The sequence below is a fragment of the Canis lupus genome, chromosome X (genome assembly GCF_003254725.2).
Source record: "Canis lupus dingo isolate Sandy chromosome X, ASM325472v2, whole genome shotgun sequence".
NCBI lineage: Eukaryota > Metazoa > Chordata > Mammalia > Carnivora > Canidae > Canis > Canis lupus.
The window spans coordinates 45,475,779-45,500,441 of record NC_064281.1 but is presented as its reverse complement, the minus strand read 5'-3'; the positions used below and the strand labels follow the sequence as shown (position 1 = coordinate 45,500,441).

General features: G+C 37.1%; 1 protein-coding gene across 16 annotated transcripts in view; it reads left to right on the top strand.

The window, feature by feature from the left end:
* HUWE1 (HECT, UBA and WWE domain containing E3 ubiquitin protein ligase 1) overlaps window positions 1–24,663 on the top strand; it is a 175,171-nt gene that overhangs the window by 39,723 nt on the left and 110,785 nt on the right. For 15 of the 16 annotated variants that reach the window (XM_025468549.3, XM_049107089.1, XM_025468548.3 and 12 more), the window contains 4 exons: window positions 5,585–5,653; window positions 10,172–10,270; window positions 10,925–11,131; window positions 12,341–12,493. In XM_025468549.3, the coding sequence (XP_025324334.1) occupies window positions 5,609–5,653; window positions 10,172–10,270; window positions 10,925–11,131; window positions 12,341–12,493 (504 nt within the window). In that variant the 5' untranslated portion in view covers window positions 5,585–5,608. Of the gene's footprint in view, window positions 1–2,444; window positions 2,558–5,584; window positions 5,654–10,171; window positions 10,271–10,924; window positions 11,132–12,340; window positions 12,494–24,663 lie in introns of all 16 variants that reach the window. The other variant, XM_049107093.1, reaches the window with a different exon arrangement.

The following is a 24,663-nucleotide window of genomic DNA, read 5'->3' as shown; positions in this document are numbered from 1 at the left end:
AGGCCCTAGGAGGAACAACCCCAGTGGCTATGGCAGCTCTGGAAACCTGGATTCAGCCCCCGCAGTAACTCTGGAGCTCTCAGTTTGCAGGGTCTGGAGGCTCCGGGGTGGGGCCGCTGATCTGCTCAGCTCCGTGGAGGAGTGTCCTTGCTGTCCTGGGCCCTCCCAGCCTCTGCCTGTCCCCGGGGGAGGCCGGATCTTGGGCTGTGTCCCCGCGCCCTGCGCTCCTGGTCTGCGCTGTTGGATTTGCTCTCTGGGCCGCGCAGCCCCCTCCGCGGAGCCTCCACCCGAGCCCCTCTGAGCTGCTCCCTGAGCCATGGAGCCTCTTCCTCTGCTGGAGCCGCTGCCGCTGAGCTGCTCCCGGAGCTGCGCAGCCCCCTCGGCAGAGCCGCTGCCCGAGCCCCTCGGTCCGGGTCCAGCCGTGCGGGCTGCAGTCTTTTAGGGAGCCGCGGGGTATGGCGCACTCTCCTGGGCGTGCAGGTGTCTGTTAGTGTCCCAGGGAGCCTGAGGGCATCCCTGCCTTCCTGGGGTCCTGCTCTAACTCCCTGTGGGGGCGCTGTTCCGCCGGGGAAGATTGGTGAAGCTCCTGCTTCTCCGGGAGGGAGGGAGCTTTCCTGTCCTGGGGGCACTCGCCCTGGCCTTAGCCAGGCTCCTCGTTGGGGCTCCTCCCCCTTGGATGCCTTTTGTTTCTTTACACCCCCACCCCCCCCCCCCCCCCCCCCCCCCCCCCCCCCCCCGTCTTCCTGCCTTGATAGAAGTGCGAACTCTTCTCACTGTAGCATTCCAGCTGATCTCTTTAAATCTGAGGCCGAATTCGTAGATTTTCAGGATGATTTGAAGGTTATCTAGGTAATTTGGTTTGGTGGGGACAGGTGATTTGGGGACCCTACTCTTCCACCATCTTGTCCCTCCCTCCTCATAATACGTTTTTAAAATCGTTTGTGTTTCCTTTGTATTGGTGGTGATATCTCCTTTTCCATTCATGATTTTATTAATTAGTCTTTTTTCTTTTTAATAAGGCTGGCTAATGGTTTATGAATCTTATTTATTCTTTAAAGAACCAACTCCTGGTTTTGGTTATTAATTGATATATTTGGCAGCTCCCACACTAGGGGCAGAAACATTCATGATTGTTAGGTGGTCTTGTTGGATAGACCCTTTGTATGATATAGTGTCCCTCTTCGTCTCTTACTACAGTCTTCGGGATAAACTTTATCTGCTATGAGGATGGCTACCCCAGCTTTCTTTTGAGGACCATTTGAATGGTAAATGGTTCTCCACCTTTTCATTTTCAGGCTGGAGGTGTCCTTAGGTCTAAAATGAGACTCTTGTAGACAGCAAATAGATGGGTCTAGCTTTTTTATCCAGTCTGAAAACCTGCGTCTTTTGATGGGATCATTAAGCCCATTCACATTCAGAGTTAGTATTGAAAGATATGAATTTAGTGTCATCGTAGTACCTATTCAGTTCCTGTGGATTATTTTTTTGGGCTTCCTCTTTCTTTTACAGAGTACCCCTTAATATTTCTTGCAGTGCTGGTTTGGTGGTCACATATTCTTTCAGTTTCTGCCTATCAGAAGCTCTTTATCTCTCCTCCTATTCTGAATGAGAGCCTTGCTGGACAGAGTATTCTTGGCTGCATGTTTTTCTCCCTTAGGACCCTGAATATATCCTGCCAGTCCTTTCTGGCCTGCCAGGTCTCTGTGGAGAGGTCTGCTGTTAAACTAATATTTCTCCCCATGTAAGTTGGGATCTCTTGTCTCTTGCTGCTTTAAGGATTTTTCTCTTTATCTTTGGAATTTGCAAGTTTCAGTATTAAATGTCGAGGTATTAAGTGGTTTTTATTGATTTTAGGGGGGGATCTCTCTATCTCCTGGATCTGAATGCCTGTTTCCCTCCCCAAGTTAGGGAAATTCTCAGCTATGATTTGTTCAAATATGCCTTCTGGTCCTCGTCCCTCTCGGCGCCCTCTGGAACCGCAATTAAATGTAGATTTTTTTTTTTCCTTCTGAGGCTATTTATTTCCCTTAACCTTTCCTCATGGTCTTTTTTTTAAGATTTATTTATTTATGATAGAGAAAGAGAGAGAGGCAGAGACACAGGAGGAGGGAGAAGCAGGCTCCATGCCAGAAACCCAACGTGGGACTCGATCCCGGGACTCCAGGTTCACGCCCTGGGCCAAAGGCAGGCGCTAAACCACTGAGCCACCCAGGGATCCCCTCCTCATGGTCTTTTAATTGTTTTTCCCTTTTTTCCTCAGCTTCCTTCCTTGCCATCAACTTGTCTTCTATGTCACTCGCTCTTTCTTCTACCTCATTAACCCTTGTCATTAGGACCTCCAGTTTGGATTGCATCTCATTTAATGGATTTTTAATTTTGGCTTGATTAGATCTAAATTCTGCAGCCATGAGGTCTCTTGAATCCTTTATGATTTTTTTTTTCAGAGCCACCAGTAGCTTTATAATTGTGCTTCTGAATTGGCTTTCTGGCATCAAATTGTAATCCAAATTCTGTAACTCTGTGGGAGAGAGGACTGTTTCTGATTATTTCTTTTGTGGTAAGTTCTTCCTTCTAGTTATTTTGCTCAGTGCAGAATGGCTTTATTAATGGGTCAACCATGACCTAAGTAAATTTCACCCTAGATGATTCTGAAGAGGTCAGAGGCCAGAAATTAAGAACCAAGATCAGAACAAAATAAAACAAAAGGACCACTAAAGTGAAAAACGAAGAGTAAAAAATAAAAGGCCAAGAATCCCAAAGAAGAAGTAGAAAAAGACAGAAGAGGGGAAAAAAAGAAAAAAGGGGGCCCGGGACAATGGTGGTGGTGACACAGTTGTAATGGAGGGAGAATGTAGTCTACCTGCCTACTCTTAATTTTGGCTCAGATCACAGTCCCAGGGTCCTGGTATCAAGCCTCACATTGGGCTCTGCCGGGCATGGAGCCTACCTAAGATTTCTTCTCCCCTCCCCCCACATTCACTAAGAAAAAAAAATCGGTTGGGCATATTTGTATGAGTTTATTTGGTTTCTATTCTGATTTGTTAATGTGTCTATCCCACCTCCAATACTACATATACAGTCTTGATTACTATAGGGGAGAAAGATGAATATGTATGTCATATAAATGGATAGAGTGATTCCTCCTTCTTTTCAAAATTATTTTAGCTATTGTAGTTCTTTTGTCTTTACATATACATTTTAAAGTTCTCTGAGAGAGAGCTCAAGTGAGTGCACAGGGTTGGAGGGGCAGAGGGAGAGAGAATCATAAGACTCCATTCTGAGTACAGAGCTTGATACAGGGCCTGATTCCACAACCCTGAGACACAGCCTGAGCCAAAACCAAGAATCAGATGCTCAATTGACTGTGCCACCCAGGTGCCCCATTATATTTTATAATAATCCCAACTTATTTACCAAAAAATTCTTACTGGGATTTGGATAGTATCTGCATTAAACCTTCAATTTGAGAGGGATCGACATCTTTACTGTGTTGAGTCGTCTTAATCTATGAGCATAGAATGTCTCTTCATATATTTATACCTTTGATTTTTTTTTAAATCAACATTTCATAGTTTTCAACATACAAGTCCTGTGCATGTTTTGTTAGATTTACACTGAAGTGTTTCAAGTTTTGTTTTGAGCAATTGTGAGTGGTAGTGTACTTTTACAGTTTGGAGGTTATGTTTCCATTGCCAGTATACAGAAATAGATTAATTTGTTTATCTGGGATCCTGCAACTTTACTGAGATCATTTATTAGTTCTGGGAGGGTTTTTAAAATACATTTGGGAGGTTTTCTACTATATAATCCTTTGTCATCTGCAAATAGGAAGTTTTGTTTTCTCCTTCCTGATCTGTATACCCGTCATTTCATTTCTTACCTTATTGCATTGCTAGAACTTCCAACACTGTGTTGGATCAAAGTGGTGAGAATGGACATCCTTACCTTGTTCTTAATTTTGGAAGGAAGACATTCAGTAATTTGGTTTTATGGTGTTGGGGCTGGCTGCTACTTTTGCAGTAGAGGTAGTCTTAAAGCCTCCCAGCAAATAACTGCAGCCACAATAGTGTGATAGTCACTTGCTTTAGGTAATGAGTGTGTTTTGTGAGAAAAAGCCAAAACTGAATACAGGTTACTTCACTTACAGTTTCTACTACCTGGATCAGATTGTTGCCAGAATCCTGTTGGCCTTTTTTAGATACTTGGAAGCTGTTGGCAGCAGGCATTCTGTTCACTTTCCTTTAGATGCTGAGGTAATTTTTTAAAAAGTAATCTGGAACCTCATATCCTAACATGTGAACCATAGAGGGAAAACTTTTTGTCTCTATAAAAACATTTTAGAGTATATTCTGGATGTTTCATTAATTTTTCCTGAATGCCCATTGGTTAAATAGATGCCAACCGTGCAGGCAAATAAACTTTATTTCCACAGTACGGAGTATGTTGGAATAAATCTAGACCAAAAGCTGCCTGAATTTTAGACTTGTGCTTGGTCAGCTTTGTGTTATGATGGCCTTCTTGGGGGAGAGACATTGGCTTTCAGTTATGCTGTGTAGCAAATACATTATTAATAGGAGAATCGGTGTGTAAAGAGCTTTCATTTCACCTCTACCTCTGTCCATGTGTCCTAGTTGCTAATGGGAGAAACTTTATTTCTTCCTCTACCTTGGTCTGGGCATCTTGAGGGACCTGTGTACCATGAAAGATGACCTAGGTTTATACTGTGGGTTGCCCACTTTTGTGCCTTAGTAAAAAATGATTAAATGTCCTTAGTAGAAATGATTGTGTTCTGTGCTCAGAACATTTCTAGTGGAGTCTTATACATCATTTTCTAATTTAAAAATGAAAGTATTGTGTTGCCTTTGTTCTTACAACACAACTAATTTATTTTTATTGGTTTAAAACAAAAGATACAGAGATGTATATGCATAATAATCCTTTTGGTTAGCAATGAGTTAACATTTTGATGTATACCCCTTCTAAGCAGTTTAAACATAGGTTTATATTGTTTATTTTGTTTTGTAACATTTTTATTTCACCATGAACATCTTTTAGTTATATAATTGTGTGCAGTGTTTATAACAGTTGGGTAATATTTCATTTTAAACCAATCCTTTTTGGACATTTGGTCCTTTCCAATTTTTCACTATTACATATGGTCATGCAGTATAGATTCTTGTGGTTAAATATTTGTATACATCCTTATGATTTTCTTTGACTAAATTCCCAGAAGTGGAATTGTTAAGTTTTCCAGAGAACTGCAAGGATATGGTAAATTTTTTCATCATGAAGTGTGTTAAAAACAATGTAATCTCTTATTTTCAATTATGAGTTTGAGAGGTTTGCTTAAAAAATGTTTTAATTTTGGCTTAAATTGATTATAGTCTTATGCAACATATGGATGTAGGCCAGTTTTGTCTGGAGATATTCCTTTTCCATGCTTCTGAGTTGGCATGGCATCATAACTCCAGAATTTTTGCTTTAAGCGTTTTGCATGTTCTTCATTCTGTCTTGTTTATGTCAAGCATGTAGTGCTCAAGATTGCAACTTTAAGTTCTCACTTTTTGGGGGAATTTTTTTTCAGATCATAAAACAGAAAATCGAAAACATGAAAGTAGACAGGACTAAACTGAAAAAGACACCTACTGAGGCTGTAAGTATCCAGAAGTATGGTCTATTTTTTTCATTTTGGAAAAAGTCCTGACAGTTCAACTGTACTAATCTTCCAAATACATTATCACTTATATATACAAAGTGCAATAAAACAGCAGGTTGTCTTGAAACAGATTTACTTTTGAGCTTCCCTTGATTAAAAAAGTGAATAAGTTAGTCACTAGTAGAAAGTGAGCACTAAACTGTTGGTAGCTTTATGTACCTGAAGTAGCTGCTGTTCTGTGCATTGGAAGGCAGTGTGATATAATAGAAAGAGCAGATGTGAATTCAAATTCTGTCTGTATTTGGAAGGGGCGGACTCTTTGTCAATTTTATTTTCTAGAAAATTTAAGTGGTAACTTTCTTAACTAGATTTCTTTTGAGGCCAGTGTTGTAGCTTTTTTATTATTATGGATTCTTAATTGTACAATTCAGCTTAATCGGTATTAACCTGTATATTGGGTGACCGTGTCAGTTGATCTATGTCAGCAGTAGAAATCCCAGCTTTAGTCCAATATTCAATCAGCTGGCTTAAACTGTATTTCGCTGTTAAGAAAGTATTGCATTGTTATGACGCTTGTGTAGATCCTATTATGCTGTAGTTTGAGGAGCACAAGCTTTGGAATTAAACATGAGTTTGAGTCTTACTAGATTTTTGCAGGTGTCAAACAGAGTTGATAATTCTTCCTTCCTTGATGTGAAGCATATGCTTAGTAAAGTATCTGGCACATAATAAATTAGTTCATTTTCTAAATACAGGCCACTTGGTTTTTAAAAACTGACTGCCTGCAAGTATCACCATGGATATCACTATTAACATTTTGCTATATTTCTTCTAGTCTTTTAAAGATTATTGCATGGACATTCTCCTGCCCTTTTTTATTAAGCAGTATACTAATGAATGTGAGAAATGCTGTCTTCCCATACTGTCCCTCATCAGCATTACAGATTATTTTTAAAATTTTTGTTAGTGAGGGGAAAATATTTCATGGTTCTAATTTGCATGCTTTAATTACTTATATTTTCAAATTTATTGGCTTTGTATTGGTTGTCAGACGCTCATGCTGTTCATTTTGTATTTGATGTTGGAATATCAGGTTGTTTCTTATTGAGTGCCATACATATTGAGTATGTTCGCTTTCATAACTGTTGCGGATACTTTCCCTTTGATTTTGTTTTTTTTTTTTTTTTTTTTTTTTTTTTAAAGATTTTATTTATTTATTCATGATAGTCACAGAGAGAGAGAGGGGGGCAGAGATACAGGCAGAGAGAGAAGCAGGCTCCATGCATCGGAAGCCCGACGTGGGATTCGATCCCGGGTCTCCAGGATCGCGCCCTGGGCCAAAGGCAGGCGCCAAACCGCTGCGCCACCCAGGGATCCCTTTGATTTTGTTTTTGATGTGTTTTGGCATCTTCTATTTTTGACAGTTATATGCTCAAATTATTTTGGAAGCCAAAGAGCAAAAAGAAAACTTGCCTTCAAAACTACACAAGTTGAAACAGTGGCATCAGTGTAAGAAAATAACTTACGAAAGGATCCTAGTGTACATGTGCATAAGAACTTCACATACGATAATTATAGGAATTACTGATTGGTAGAGAAGGACAATACTAGTCAAGAAACCATGTCAGGACAATTGTTTGACTTTTTAGGGGTGGGGACTATTGAAAGAAATTCTAGATAGACTGAAAGTCAAATATTTTTAAAAGAAAAATTATAGGGATCCCTGGGTGACGCAGCAGTTTAGCACCTGCCTTTGGCCCAGGGTGTGATCCTGGAGACCCGGGATTGAATCCCACGTCGGGCTCCCGGTGAATGGAGCCTGCTTCTCCCTCTGCCTATGTCTCTGCCTCTCTCTCTCTCTCTCACTGTGTGCCTATCATAAATTAAAAAAAAAAAAGAAAGAAAAAAAAAAGAAAAATTATAAGTGAAATATAGATGAATGTTTAGCTGGGTGTTAGATGGAGATGGCCCTTCCAAGCATTAAAGCAAAGGAAAAATAACATTTTCTTTTTTCTAGTTTATTATAAGACTACAGTATATAATAACACATGCCATAAAAATATGTTGAGTGTTTATGTTATCATTGATGCTTCCAGTTAACAGTAAGCTATTAGTAGTTAAGGTTTTACGGAGTCAAAAGTTTTAGTTGGGTTTTCTATCGCAGGGGTAGTCAGCACTCCTGACCCCCATGTTCTTCAGCAGTGAACTGTAGTTAATATCTTAGGTAGCTACGTCAGTAGGAGGGATGAATGTCCCAATGACAAAATGGACATAGGTCATTTCGGAAAAGAACAAATTCAGTAAACTTCCAGAATAATTTAACCTTGTAGATTATCAGAGAAATGCAAATAAAATCAGAGAAATGCAAATAAAAAATATTTTTTCTTTTACCTACTAGGTTATTACAGGTTTGTTCTTGGGGTCACACCTGTATACAGATTCCTGGTTCACAACACTTGATAGCTCTTAGCAAATTACTCCTGGAATTGGAATTTTTAGATCATTGCCTATACATTTTTTCTTAAAGATTTTATTTACTTGAGAGAGCTAGAGTGAGAGAGAGAGCACAGAGGGAGAGGGAAAAGCAGACTCCTTGCTGAGCAGAGAGTCCGATGTGGGGCTTGGTCCTAGGACCCCAAGATCATGACCTGAGCTGACAGCAGAGACTTAACCACTTAACATCCAAGTGCCCCTGCTTGAAGATGCCTAGTTTTCTTGAGCAGCATATCCCATTTTTCTGTACTGTGATTAATACTAGGTATTATTTTTAAGAAGGACATTAAAAATTTTTTTTTTACTTTCGACCCCCTTTACCCTTTTTTCCCACCTGTGTACCACTCACTGACAACCACCAGTCTATTCTCTGTATATATGAGCTTGGGTTTGTTAAATTTTTTTTTGTGTGTTTTGAATTCTGTGTATAAGTGAGATTATATGGTATTTGTCTTTCTCTAACCTATTTCACTTAGCATAATGCCCTCACGGTCCACCTATGTTGTCACAAATGGCAAAATTTCATTTTTTAAAAAAGATTTATTTATTCATGAGAGAGACAGAGACACACAGGCAGAGGGAGAAGGCTCCTTGCAGGGAGCCTGATGTGGGACTCGATCCTGGATCCAAGGATCACACCCCGAGCTGAAGGCAGATGCTGAACTGTTGAGCCACCCAGGCGTCCCTGGTACAGGACATTAAATGCAATAATACTCATTATAATCGCTAGATAAATAGGTGGTGTTAGCTCATTTTGCAGAAGGAGTACTAAGATTAAAGAAGTAGCTTACCAACTATCTAATTCCAAAGCCCATATATACTCTTTGTAGTAGTATCCTGTCTCTCGATATTTAAGCCCCTGTTATGTGAAATAAGTGCTTTAGTATGTGGCAAACATTTGAGCCTCACATAACCTAGGTTATTAGGTCTCTTTCCCTGGTAAGAAAACTGTGGCTGAAAAATTGGACTAGCTCATGATCAGCTTATTAAACATCAAGCTAGGCACTTGGCGGGATGAGCACTGGGTGTTATGCTAAATGTTGGCAAATTGAACTCCAATAAAAAAAATAAACATCAAGCTAAGAACTGAACCCAGTTTTGTTTGGTTGCAAATCTAGGCCCATTTCCAGGATACCATACTGCTTTACAGAGAAAAAAGCAAGTGTAATCATTTCTAGCTGCCATCCATTAATAGGAGACTTCTCTGTTCCAGTCTCTAGCTGCCCTCCTCCTCCACTTTCAGAAACTTTACTATAAATTCTTAATCCACACCTTACTACCTGAAAAACAAGCCCTTTTCATCAGTAAAAGAGAGCAGGAATGTATGACAATGGAATCCCCTAAGAATGAAGTCCCAGTGTGTTACAAAGTTCAGAAGCTTTTGGCCCTCCTACAGTTAGGGGGTTTAATGTTGCAGAAAAATATAGCCAGTGCTAAACTTCACCTTTAACTGTAAAACCACTATGACTTTTCAGTGTTCCTCTGATTGAACATTTTTTATCAGGCATTCTAGTTAACTTTCAGACTGTGGTACAGATTCTTTCATTTTTGTTTTCATTGATGTCTAGTTTCCTTTATTCCTATTGTCTGTACCCTTCCAAGTAGATTGTCTACATGTTCATGTCTGTCCAAGTTAAAAATGCACAGATGGATTGTTCTATTTTTTTAAGATTTTATTTATTTATTCATGAGAATACACGGGGGGGGGGGGTAGAGACACAGGCAGAGGGAGAAGCAGACTCCATGCAGGAAGCCCGACATGGGACGCGATCCTAGGTCTCCAGGATCACAACCTGGGCTGAAGGCGGCGCTAAACTGCTAAGCCACCGGGGCTGCCCTGGATTGTTTTATTATAAGATTTTCATTTAATCTCAAGTGTTTGGCAAATTTCCCATTTTTAAAGCAGCATATTCTATCAAAAGTTAAATTGTGGTGTTGGCTTAAAGATTCCTTTTCCCATTCTTGGTTTTTGTGTGTATCCCTCAGACTCTAAAACACTTTATGAATACCCATTTTTCTCAGCCTGCAGACTGCAGAGCCTTAATAGACAAACTCAAAGTTTGTAATGATGAGCAACTCCTCCTGGAACTGCAACAGATCAAAACATGGAACATTGGGAAGGTAAGTGAACCCATGCTCCCAAAAAATGGGGGGGGGCTCCTGGGACTAGTACATCATTTTGTATTATCTGATATGGAAAGAGAAACCACAATGAGGTATTATCATTCATCAATTACTTAATAAGTATCTATGTCTAGTGCAGCTCTAGGCCAGTAGCTTTTAGTTTGTGAATACCAAGGAAATTTTGAAAGAAAATGTGAAAGGAAAATTTTGCTACCTGAGGATGAGGAACGTTTCCATAGGTGATAAAGAATTGCAACCACAGAATTCCTTTATGTTAACTGACAACATGAGTTTGAGATAGTTAAAAGAATCTTTAACTCTAAAAATGAATACTTCTGAAAAAAATAGGTCCTGGCAGGGAGAGTCATTGTGTTAATAGACCTCAAAATGTAGCCAGAACTCCCTCTGAAGACCTGGTTAAGGTGTCAGCTAATGTTAGCACATATATATTTTGATGGATGTAATAACTCAGGTTTCTATGCCTCAGAGTATATTTCTCATATGGGTTTCTGTACTGGTGGAGGATTAAAGAGAAGCAAATGTGGGAAGTGAACTTGTTTGGGTGGCATGCTCAGCAATCCATTGTAGCAAAGCACCTGCATAGTACTTCTACTTATTCTTCTATATTCCTCTTTCTCTTCCCTTCTCCAGTGTGAGTTATACCACTGGGTGGATCTCTTGGACCGCTTTGATGGAATCCTGGCAGATGCTGGACAGACAGTGGAGAATATGTCATGGATGCTTGTATGTGATAGGCCGGAAAGAGAACAACTGAAAATGCTTCTCTTGGCTGTGTTGAACTTCACAGCCTTGCTCATTGAGTATAGCTTTTCCCGACATCTGTACAGTTCCATAGAGGTAGGAGAAGCTCAAGCCTATGTGATCTCTTTTCAGGTAGAATTGATCATGTCTAGAGATAAAGAAATTGCTATTTCTTACTGATAATTCTTTCCTTTTCATTATGGAGATCTGGAGTTTTCAGTGTCAAAGATCATACTTCTTGGATATAGATACCCTTCATAGGTTGGTGGGAAGGTTCTTTACTGTCACCTTCACTCCGTCTTTCCAGATTCAAGAAATTAATGAGAATGTAATACATGTATTGAAGTATTCTTGGGAATTTGCAGGAACCGATCTTTGTTCCAGGTTATTAGAACAGCCCCAAATCACTTAAACAATTAGTTGATTTCCTTGACACATTACTCATTGCCTAAGTGCCCTGTTGTTAGTGTTAATTCTCCTAAGTCTTTGGTAAAGAAACAAGATTAGTACTGAAAGGAAATGGCTTGGGAAAAGAAGTGGAATAACAACTAAAGTATAGCACCCAGAGTGTTTTAAGTGAGGAATAAGCAGTCTGTTAAAGATAAAATAGATTAGTTGCAAAAGAAGTCCGTAGCCTTTAGGATTATCAGCAACCAGAAATACCTAGGTTTATTGCCAGCTAAATGACATAATGATTTTAACATTGACCAAATGCTCCAATATATTGATGAACTTTGATTTTATTTGAAAATCTAAGCAGTCACTCTTGGGTTACTGTTACATATACTATACTGTAACAGTCATAAATGCCACCAGCTGTTGTTGATTTCTTTAGCTTCTATATGAAGGACCCTGCATTTTAATTAGTTCCAATTTTATATTTGTCTGAAAGGATATAGAAGAAGCATAAAATTATTCTTTTTTCACAATACTTTAATCTTGTTGGAGACTTAATGTTCTTGAGTTCCACTATGTATTAAAATACCACATTTGTCTCTAGTAATCTGCTTTTTTCTGTGGGGACACCTGTGCAATTTTGAGCTGCTGCTCACTTTCTTTTTTTCTTTCTTTCTTTCTTTTTTTTTTTTTTTTTTTTTTTTTGACTTTCTGGCTTGCTCCCAGATTATAAACTGCTTGAGGACAAGGTTGCATGTAGTAGGCGCCCAAATACTTACAGATTTTTTTAGTGTTAAACTTCTTGATAGCTTTGTATGTGTGAATAAATCTATTATTACATAGGCATTTTAAGTTTTCAAGGCCTGGTGTGCCTGATACCATGAACTTGCCCTTTTTTGTTCCCTGTAGCATTTGACAACTTTATTGGCTTCCTCTGATATGCAAGTGGTGCTGGCAGTCCTTAATCTTCTGTATGTATTTAGCAAAAGATCAAACTATATCACACGCCTTGGATCTGACAAGAGAACCCCACTGCTAACCCGGCTGCAACACTTGGCAGAGGTGAGTCATTGGTAAAGAGTGGGAAGGCACAAAAATTGGACCAGTTCCTTTTCACAGGTGTTTTTTGCATTCTCAAAATGGATAGTAATCCCTAAGTTTACTGGCCTAATTGAATAGAATTCTGGGGACCCCCTTAATGAAGTTCACTCAAAACCTAAGAAGTATTTTCAATTGTTAAGCAATTTTGAGGGATTTCATGAATCTCTACTCAAAAAGCAGAATCTCTCTTTTTTCAAAAATGGCAACAGCTTTTCTAGAAAGTAAGTTTAGAATCAGCTTCTATTTAGGAAGAAAGTATGCAATCTGGATTTGAGTCTTGTCTCTGCTTATAAGCTCTGACACTAGTTTTCTCATCTGGGAATTTAGTATATCTACCTTAAGGGTAGTTTCAGAATAAAATAAAATGTAAGGTACTTAGTGATGTCTGTGCTCAGTAATTGGTTTGTGATGGTAGTAATTATAATTGAAGGCAAAAAAAATCCTCTCATATAATAAAGTTCAACTCAACCAAACTGTTGCATATTGTTCCCACAGACAAATTGGTCATACATACTTAGGGTTTGAGAGAGATAGAAAGCTTTCTTAGAAGAAAATTGATAAGAGGGGAACTGAGTGGGAAAAGTTAGAGGGGGAGACAAACCATGAGAGACTCCTAACTCTGGGAAACCAACAAAGGGTTGCAGAAGGGGAGGTGGATGGGGAGATGGGGTAGCTGAGTGACAGGCACTGAGGAGGGCACTTGATTGGATGAGCACTGGGTGTGTTATACTATATGTTGACAAATTGAATTTAAATTTTAAAAATGTAAAAAATAAAATTGATAAAGCTGACTCTTTAAAAGCCAATTAGTGATTGCCTCACACTATAACTCAAATATCAGGCTATTTTTAAATACACAATTCCTTAAAAATCATTTTTTAAAAACATTATTTTAGAGAGGGAAAGAGAACTGGGAGTGGGTGGGAGATGAGGAAGGGCAGAGGGGGGAGGGAGAGGGAGAGAGTCTCAAGCAGACCATGCTGAATGTGGAGCCCAACATAGGGCTTGATCTTACAACCCTGAGTTCACAACCTGAGCCAAAACCAAGAGTTGGACACTTCTTAGAAATCATTTTTTGAAGGCAGCCCTGGGTGGCTCAGCGGTTTAGCGCCACCTTTGGCCCTAAATCACAGGGTGTGATCCTGGAGACCTGGGATTAAGTCCCACATCAGGCTCCCTGCATGGAGCCTGCTTCTCCCTCTGCCTGTGTCTCTCATGAATAAATATCTTTTAAAAAAAAGAAGTCATTTTTGAATGATACTAAACGTAACATGTATTGTGAAAATTCTAGGGCATACAGAAAAGTATAAAGAGAATATTAATCACCTTTAATTCAGCCAGATGGAGCTTACTTCAAAAGTTGATCGTATTTTCTTGTATTTGCAGATAACATATATACAGATGTGTAACCTATCTTAACATAAATTTTTTAAAAGTTTTATTTATTCATGAGACACAGAGAGAGAGGCAGAGACATAGAGGGAGAAGCAGGCCCCCCACAGGAAGCCCGATGCAGGACTCGATCCCTTGACCGGGGATCACATCCTGAGCTGAAGGCAGATGCTCAACCGCTGAGCCACTCGGACATCCCTCTTAACATATATTTCTCATGTTATCAAAAAATGTAAGACCATTCAATATTGGCTCCCCAAGTAACAGAGGAAAAAGAAGCCAAATTGCAGTAGATGCTTCAAAAGAATTTGATAAAATTCAGGACATAAATAAAAACTAATATAAACTCTTAGAAAGCTCGGAAAAAAAACCTTTAAGTTTATAAATCATCTACCGGAAGTCATGGAAAACTGAACCATCTCAATTGAATTCAAAAGTTACTCAAAAATGCTATTATATTTGCCACTTAAATTTATAGTAGAGGTCCTAACAAATACAAGAGAAAAGAAAGACATGAAGGATGCATATTAAGAGAAAACATGGAGCGCCTGCGTGGCTCAGTCAGTTTTGTGTCTGCCTTGGGCTCAGGGCTTGATTCCAACGTCCTGGGATCGAGCCCCACATTGTGCATGTCCCCTTCCCTCTGCCCCTCCTCCCCCTGCTCATGCATTCTCTGCCTCTCTCAAATAAATGAAGTCTTAAAAAACCTTGTTACTATTTGAAAGTGATGGGATTGAGGCTTTTGGTTTTCTGGGGAGACAGTATAAAATTATTAGAACTGATAAAAGTATAATGAGGTAGCCAAGTAGTAAACAATCACTATATAGGAACAAATATCTCCTCCATACATTAGTAATAACCAATTAGATGATTAGAAAAAGACTCCATTCATAGTTTCAACAAGTATAGTTAAAATAAGCCATAATGGGTAAAACCATACTTTTAAGAGAAGATAATTTAGAAGGTTATATTGTGATCTATTGGTAGGGAAGGAACTCTTTAAAACCCCAAAGCATAAATCTTACTGTAAAAATTCAAATTTTATAATAGAAAATTAAGACTTTCCCATTCAATGAAAATCATAACTCACTGTGATATTGGCATTTATATTGGAATGTAAATACATACTCCATACTGCTTCCTTGGACAAGAAAAACATCCATTGAGATAAACCATGTACTTACTGATACCTTTGACTAACATTCTGTTGCAGTCTTTGTCATGGACCAATACAACATTCAAACAATTGGTGGAATATCAGTTGGTCTGTGGATAACACTAAGCAGCTCTGCCCAAGATAAAACTTAGTAGAGTAATGATAGATCAATAACTGTTTAGCCATGTTTTAAAACTGTCAAGGGGGGACACCTGGGTTGTGCAGTCATTTGAGTGACTCTTGGGCTTCAAGTCAGGTTGTGATCTCATGGTCATGGGATCGAACCCCACATTGGGCTCTGCACTCAGCGTGTAGTCTGCTTGAGACTCCCCTCCCTCTGTCCCATCTCTCCCCAAAATAAATAAATAAATAAATCTTTTTTCAAAACTGTCAAGGAATTGTGTCATTGTAGTATATTTAAGGAACTCCTCCAAATTAACAAGAATAAACAAAGGCTATGGATAGATAATTCACAGACCAGGGAATTCAGCATATTTAATTGATGTTCAAATTCAGTAGTTTTTTTTTTTAAGATTTTATTTATTTATTCATGAGAGAAGCAGGAAGCCCGATGTGGGACTTGATCCTCAGACTCCTGGATCACACCCTAAGCCAAAGGCAAACACTCAACCACTGAGCCACTCCAGCGTCCCTCAAATTCATTGGTAATTAGAGAAATAATAGCTTATTTCTTAAACTATCAGATTAATATTAGAAAACTGTGTAATGGTGTTGGGCATGTGAGGCTATAGGAAACCTTGGCTGGTACTCCTGAGTATATATCCCAAAGATGATACAACATTATTCCATAAGGTAACATCTGGGAGAACAATGCATCATTGTGGCAGTTAGTAGACTAGATAAGTAAAATGTGGTGCATGGGTATTATGGAATATGTAGCAGTTAGAAGCAGTGAACCAAATAATACACATAGCAACCTCAGTAACTTTTTAAAATAATGTTGGGGGGTGGCTAAACATGTTTATTGGTTAGTACTATTTCTGAAACTTAAAAATGTGCTCATCTCCTTTTGAAAGAAAATTAAAGGATAGATCTCAGAAGTGATAAGTGTTGCCTTAAGCAAGGAGAAAGCAATGTGAATGGACAATAATCAGATGATTTACATAAATAAGTAAAAGAAAATAAAGCTAAGGGATCCCTGGATGGCTTGGTGGTTTAGCACCTGCCTTTGGCTCAGGGAGTGATCCTGGGGTCCCGGGATTGAGTCCTGCGTCAGGCTCCTTGCATGGAGCCTGCTTCTCCCTCTGTCTGTGTCTCTGCCTCTCTCTGTGTCTCTGTCTCTGTCTATCATGAATAAATAAATTTTTAAAAATCTTTAAAAAAAAAGAAAATAAAGCTAACCAGCAGTATTTAAAATCTGTTAGAACAAAACTAAACCTTTTTTTACAGATTTAAAAGATGATAATTTGTTAGAGACAGGTGATACCATTTTTTGCATGGGAAGACTCAATATAGTAGAAGCCCTTTTAAAGATTTATTTTTAGAGAGGAAAGTGTGAGTGGGGGTAGGGGTGGAGGGAGAATGAAAGAGAATCTCAAGCAGACTCTGGACTGAGTGTGGAGCCTGGTGTGGGGCTCAGTCTTTACCATGACCCCTTAGATCATGACCTGAGCCAAAATCGAGTCAGATGCTTAACTGAGCAACTTAGGTCCCCCAGTATATACCACTTTTTATTTATTTATTTATTTTTTTTTATATACCGCTTTTTAAAAACTAAAACACAAATGTCAGTTCCTTTTCCTATTTTTCTAATGTAAAGCCACAGACTTGACTTTGAGTCAGAAATAGTCTGTTCTCTTATTTATGTAAGTTATAACTGTCCTCTGATTTCTTTAAAGTAGAGCAACAATGGTGTAAAGACATTAGTTTGTAAAGTAACCTGAATAATTTACCCCTGGATCTCTTTTCCCTAATTTGACACTATTTATTTTAGCATTTTGCCTTTTAGCCTTTGCCAAATATTCAGATTAGTTTTTATAAAAATAGTTCCTTTTTCAGTTTAAATCATTGTTCTTTATATTAGTATTTTAACTTATATACAGCTGACATAGGTGAGTTTAGAGACACACCTGGCTTGGTACACCTAGAACTAACTGGCAGGAGCAAGAGTGACTGCAGCAAGGCTGCATTATTCAATGTTTTAAGTTTGTTAATTGGCATAGGAACAGACAAATATGTCTGCAGAATAAAATAGTAAGCCTTATAAGGAAAAGTGGGACAATTGACTGAGGCGAAAATGTTTTTAGATCATTTCTTTACATTATTCACATACATCCTACAAATGTATTTAGAGGTAGGTAGATATAGGCAACTCTTTAACATCTTTCATGAGGAAGGATTTCCTAAATCAAGAAATCTATAAGTCTTTAAAAAAATTGACAGATTTTATGTGAAAATGTTAAAACTATTGTATGATAAGATAGTTATTTATAAATAAAAGGCAGATGACTTCTTAAACTGGGAAAAAATAGTTGCATGATATACAACAAAGGAGTGATGTAAATAGCTTCTGCAAGTCATTAAAAATGTAAGTAACTGAGTAGAAAAACATGCAAAAGTACATGGACAGATAATTCATAGAATATGAAATTTTTTTTAATTGGTCAGGAAAACATGAAAAATTGCACTAGGATTTATGGGGAAATGTGCATTATATGAGATCATTTTTTTACCATTAGATTAGCAATAATATCTATTATTGGCCAGGTTGTGGGGAAACTGGTACTTAAGGTACTGTTGGCATAAAAATGTCCTTTTGTAGGGTCACTTGGCCTGTACCTTTCATTTTAAAATGTATATACATTTTATTTCATCCAGTAGTTCTATTTTAAGGAAATTATGTTAGAAACATTCAAATGTGCACAAAAATTATGCTTAAGTATTCTCACTGCACCATTGAGAAAAAATTTTGAAGCATATTTAACAAGTTACAAGCATATATATGACTCTAAAAGAGTTCCTCAATGAAAGGATCTCTTAGCAAGAAAAGTTAGTTGAAGATCCCCATCCATGGTTTTTTTTTTTTTTTAAAGTCCCAAAGTAAAACTATATTAATAAAGTGTCAAAAGTTGCAGATCTTAATAGTAAGCTTAGAAAAGGAATTGAATTGGGGGAAAAGATGATGGGTTCCACTTTTTATATTCTCTACTTTGTATGTTTTATAGTTATAATGTATTACATATTTTATAATTAAATGTAAGAATTTGTAATGGCTTTGTAGAGGTATTTTTAATGCCTGTAACATTCCATTGTTTGCTATAGTTTAGTTGTTACCTAATACAATGCCTACTATATGTAATCCTCTTAAATACTCTGAGGGTAGGAATTCTTACCTTCATTTTGTAGATAAAGAGTATGAAGTTAAGCAAGGTAAAGTGATTTGCTTATAGTCTCCATAGTTAGGCAGTGATTTGGGATTTGAAACTAGATCTTATTTGCTTATATGTGCCATACCCTTTCCAAGGGATGTGCCATATTGAATGGTTTTCAGATTTCAGAACAAGCTTTACATTTAGAGATGGAAGAAGAGTACTCTACTTAATCTGGTATTTTGTGTAGAGCTGTAACAGCATGTATCAATTAATTTAAGCTAATACTTCATATTTTATTAAGTTAAATGTTCTGACCATTTAGAAAGAAAAAGTTAAGATGCATACTATACTTTTACATGGCACACACATATACAAAGTGCAGAATTTTTTTGCTGCTGTTTTTGGGTAGTTCAAGATCATCATGTTCTTTTCTTCTCACCAGGAAGGATTGCTTAAATGATTGCTATTACAGTAGTCTCCCACTGTCTTATCCTTATCCTCAGGGGATACATTCCAAGATTCCCAGTGGATGCCTAAAACTGTATAGTACTGAAACCCATATATACTACATTTTTTCCTATACATACCTGTAATAAAGTTTAGTTTGTAAATTAGTCACAGTAAGAGATTAACAATAGTAACTAAAAATAAAATAGAAAAGTTATAAAAATGTACTGTAGCAAGAGTTACATGATTATGGTTTCTCTGAAAATAACTTATTGTACTGCATTCACTCTTCATCTTATGTTGATATGAGATGATAAAATGCCTATGTGATGAAGTGAGGTGAATGACTAGGCATTATGATGTAGTCATCGTGATATATCCTTAGTTGACCATCTGACAATATGTCAGGAAGATCATCTTCTTTCAAACTGCTGTTGACTGTGGGTAACTGAAATCCTAGAAAGTGAAACTGCAGGTAAGGTGGAACTGCTGTATTTTCTGTTGTGTTCTGGACTCCTTTTGCCTTTGACAGATGTGCTTCCTTTTTCCTCTGAATTGGGCTGACATAAAGACTGTAGATGGAAGGTTGATTTTTAAGTCCCAGACAATTCCGAATCTTGATGGGTGCAATAGACTGCAACTTTTGTTACTACATTATGTGCTTGATGCTTTGTTGTTGCAAATAAGAGCATCTTACAGGTTTTTGAGGGATTAGGCATAATATGCTAGATGTTTAGTAATAGTAACTACTGTTACTCAAACTCCCTATTAAAAATTTTAAAACTTAGTTATTCTCAAAAACGTAAAATTCTCTAAAAATGTAACTTGTTGACCTTGGTTGCTTTCTTCTACATGTTCTTTTGAAATATAACAGTTCTTATAACAGTAGTCTTCAGTAGACATTTTGCTTCATGTTTCTTCATTTTTTAGACTGCTTCCTGAATCTGAATTCTTTTTGTTTATGTATACCCTGTGAAACAACTAGATGTATGCACTTGCATATGATTAAGAACGTGGGTTTAGAAGGACCTAGTTCTGTCAACAGATACAATTAATCTGTTTATATATCTATAAATTGGGGATTATAATATCTACCTCATAGATTTTAGGTATAAACTAAATGAGGTCATAAATAAAACTCCTATGTTTAATGTTGATCATGTTGGAAGCACATAAGTGGAAGCTATCGTTGAAGATGGTTGTCAGCACATAAACTACAGGATAGTCTCTTTTATATTTACTTTCTTTTAAAACCATATATATACATTATTTTACATAAATATATACATATTGCCACACTTTTTTGGTATAGTATTTTTTCTCTTGGGTCATCTTACAACCTAAAATGTATCCTTGTGTATATATTTTTATCTTCATATTGACATGTTTAGGATATTTTTGTCACTGAATTACAAAGACAGGACATTTTTGTAACTCAATTTTCTTATTTATTTATTTTTTTTTCAATTTTCTTATTTAATGGTTTGTTAAAATTTTGCTAAATCACTTCTATATCATTCTTTTCATGGCTACATAATATTCCATAGTTTGGGTGTTCCATAATTTATTCAACTATTTCCCTATTAATGCATACTTTTTTTTCCTTTTATGAACAGTGTTTGCTACATTAAGCAATCTTATATATATGCCCTTACTTACTGATACTTTTGATCCTGTGAAAGAGTCCCAGCAATTTCCATGTTACTTTAATTGGCCCTTACTTGATGAGTAGTGAATTTGAGCATCTTTTCGGGTTTGGCTATTAGGATTTGCTCTTGTGAATTATCTGTTCATTTGCCTGTTTTTCTCTTGGATTAAGTTGAATCGCTTTTAGAAAAAAATGTTAAACATCATGTTTTGGTCTTTATGAAAAATGACTTTGTATGTGGTATCTTCTTCTCATGATGGTTTTTTAGTGATTTCATTAACCCAGTGATGTGGGCCAGTTGTAAGTATGAACAGTGGGTTAGTGAACTGCAAATGTAGTTTACAGTTCTCCAGGAAGGCTTATTGAATTGTTAAAAGCCAGTTGGGTTTTTTGTTGTTTTAAATTTTTTTAAAAATTTAATTTAGTTAATATATAATGTATTATTAGTTTCAGGGGTAGAATTTAGTGATTCATCAGTTGCATAGAATACCCAGTACTCATCACAAGTGCATTCCTTAATGCCCATCACCCAATTGGCCCATCCTCCCCCCACCTCCCCTCCAGCAACCCTCAGTTTGTTTCCTGTAGTTAGGAGTCACTTCTGGTTTGCCTCCCTCTCTGTTTTTATTTTTCCTTCCCTTCCCCTTTGTTCATCTGTTTTATTTCTTGAATTCCATAAGTGAGATCATATGTTTTTTCTCTGACTTATTTCACTTAGCATAATACTCTAGTTCCATCCACATTGTTGCAAATGGCAAGGTTTTCTTTTTTGATGGCTGAGTAATATTCCATTGTATATATGTACCACTGTTCTTTATCCATTCATCTGTCAATGGACATCTGGGTTTTTTCCATATTTTGGTTATTGTGGATATTGCTGCTATAAACATTGAGGTGCATATACCCCTTTGAACCACTGTGTTTGTATCCTTTGGATAAATACCTAGTAGTGCAATTGCTGGGTCTTAGGGTAGCTCTTTTTTTTTTTGGTAGCTCTATTTTTTAACTTCTTGAGGAAACTCCATACTGTTTGCCAGAGTGGCTGCACTCCGGAAAATTTGCATTCCACCAACAGTGTAAGAGGGTTCCCCTTTCTCTGCATCCTCACCAACATTTGTTGTTTTCTGAGTTGTTCATTTGAGTCATTCTGATGTGAGGTGATATCTCATTGTGATTTTGACTTGTATTTCCCTGATGCCGAGTGATGTAGAGCATTTATTTGTGTGTCTGTTAGCCATTTGTATGTCTTCTTTGGAGAAATGTCTGTTCATGTCTCCTGTCCATTTCTTGACTGGATTTTTTGGTTATTGGGTTTGATAAGTCCTATTTTTTTTTAAGATTTTATTTATGAGAGAGAGCATAAGGAGAGGGAGGAGGGATAGTTGGAGAAGGAGAAGAGAAGCAGGCTCTCCACTAAGGGAGCCCGGTGCAGGGCTTGATTCCAGGACCCTGGGAAGTTCTTTATAGATTTTGGATACGAGCCCTTTATCTAATATGTCATTTGTGAATATCTTCTCCTGTCCTTTAGGTTGCCTTTTAGTTTTGTTGACTGTTTCCTTTGCTGTGCAAAAGCTTTTTATCCTGATGAAATCCCAGTAGTTCATTTTTGCTTTTATTTCCCTTGCCTTTGGAGATGTGTCTAACAAGAAGTTGCTGCAGCTGAAGTCAGGTTGCTGCCTGTGTTCTCCTCTAGGATTTTGATGGATTCCTGTCTCAGAGTAAGATCTTTCATCCATTTTAAGCCAGTTGGTTTTGTTGAAGGTCTAGTATACTGGTTCTCAAACTTGAACGTGTATCAGACTAATTTTATTAAACCATAGATTGGTCTCTCTTCTCTGTTCACATCCCATTATCTCCTTCCCCCTCCAGTTTCTGATTCAGTAGGCCTAGGACAGGGCCTGATAATGTGCATTGTTAACAAATTTCTAGGTGATACTAAGGCTACTGGTCCAGGGAACACAATTTGAAAACCACTGGTCTAGTTTATTCCTTCTGTGTAAAGTTACAAACTCTTACTGAATTCTTAACAGTTCCATCTCAAAGTCAAGCTTTTTTCGTGATGTCTGAATACTTAAATTCTTTAGAAAATCCCATCTAGTGAGGTGGTGTCAAATATGTCTCTATGGCATGGTTGATAAAATAGTTACTTTATTGAGTGTCAGTAGATAATGATTGCTTAGAATCATGGTAACACTACAGGGTAGGTGAAGATAATGAGATTCAGAAGTTATATTATTTTTGGGAAAAGCCTATGAGCTTTTAGCCTCTGATGAAGTTATTATTTGCTGTTACTGTCTTAGGTGTTTAGGGTTACCATATATATAGCCTGGCTTTTATTCCAAGCCTGGATGTGTCAGTCTGAGACCTGGCTCTTGAATCCACACCCAACCCTTCCAGTTAGTACCATTCAAGAAGTACATGACCAACCCTATGCTGGATGTAGTACAAAACCTGTTATTTTCCTTATAAGCTCACATAGTTGAGAAAGCAGATATTTGTGCATAATAAAAAGGACAAAGAACTAGTTATTGTGAGTAGTACTACTAAATACCATAGAATCTCAAACATTCCATAGATTTATTTTGTTGGCTGCAAAAGAAACTTTTCCTTACAATAAAAATATGTGCTCTGTATTTTAACAAATTGAGAAGTGTACAAAAGATAATTTATCATAATCATGTATCCTTAGCATTTTGGTAGATTTTCTTAGTCTTCTATGCATATTTCTTTACATAGCTGAGTACATGGTATATATAATTTTATAACTTTAATATCCTAGCATCAGTGTTTATCCCATATTTGTATAATTTTGTGAGAAATGTTTCTTTGTGTTTAATATAATGGTAATATAAATGTCACAGACTTTCATGAATCAGGTTTGGCTTGGCACATGGTTTTTTAAGGATTCCAGCTTAGCATAACTTTCTGATCGTTGGTGCTTGATTTTTATTAGGTTATAAAAGATAGGAAAGATTTTGTGGTGACACAGATAACAGAAGTATGGTAAAACAATTAGTTGTGACAACAGAAGAAACAAAAGGAGAACAATTGCGAAGTTGTATAGCCTTCCAAGCTTATTCTGCCTTGTAGATTCAGATCCTTGGTTTGACCTCAGTCTCATACTTGGTCTCTTCTATGTGGCATCAAATGTTTGTTATCTTTTATCCTCACAGTTATCAGCGAATTCCATGTTTCTTCCCTGCAAGCCCTGGGAATAGCCAAGAAAATAGAAAATGTAATGAGGGAAGTACTTTTCTTACTGGGTATTTACTTTTTAAATAAAGCTGTAGGAGTTAAAGTAGCATGGTAGTAACAGTGGAATTCAGTTGAACATTTCTACAAACAGATCCAATACTTAGGAGTTGAATTTATAGTAAAGATGACATTTTGCATTAGCAGAAAAGAAATTATTCAATAAATAATAATATAGCAGCTGGCAAACTGTGAGGCATTTAAAGTAGATTCTACTTCATCAAAGTAAAATTAAGATGTATTAAAAAGTTGAGTGTTGAAAACATGAAGCTAAAAGCATTCAAAGAAAGTATAACTATATGTTCTTCTGTTGTTTGGGGTGGACAGTCATTTTTGGGAATGAAACTAATACCATAGAGAAGAAATTGATATTAAAATACAGTTTTATGTCTTCTGTAAATGAATATTTTGAATGCTGTAAAGTTATGCCATCATATGTGTATCTCCATTTACAGAACATTTCTCATTGTTTGGGTTATTTTTCAGTATTTTTCTATCATGAATAATGCCACAGTGAATCTCTTAAATGCGTCAATATTTGGTAACATGTGCTTTTATTAAGTTCTTAATGAATGTTTGTTTTGGCCTTGTAATTTACACATTCTTGTCTCATTTAATTATCAGAAAGATGCTATAAGTATCATTTTCTCAATTTTAGGCCTAAGCTTGATTTTGAGATAAAGATAAAAAAAATTGACTACTCTGTTCTGGCTATCAAAGATGAACATAATAGCCAGCTGCCTTAAATTTTTCCCTTTTTACTGGTTCTCTCCTTATTTATATGTACATTTGAAAAAGAGCAAGAGAAAGCAAGAAAGTACACTTTTTTTTGGTCAGTCTAGCTAAAGGCATGTCTATTTGTTAATTTTTTTCAAAGAACCTAGTTGGTTTACTTCATTGTATC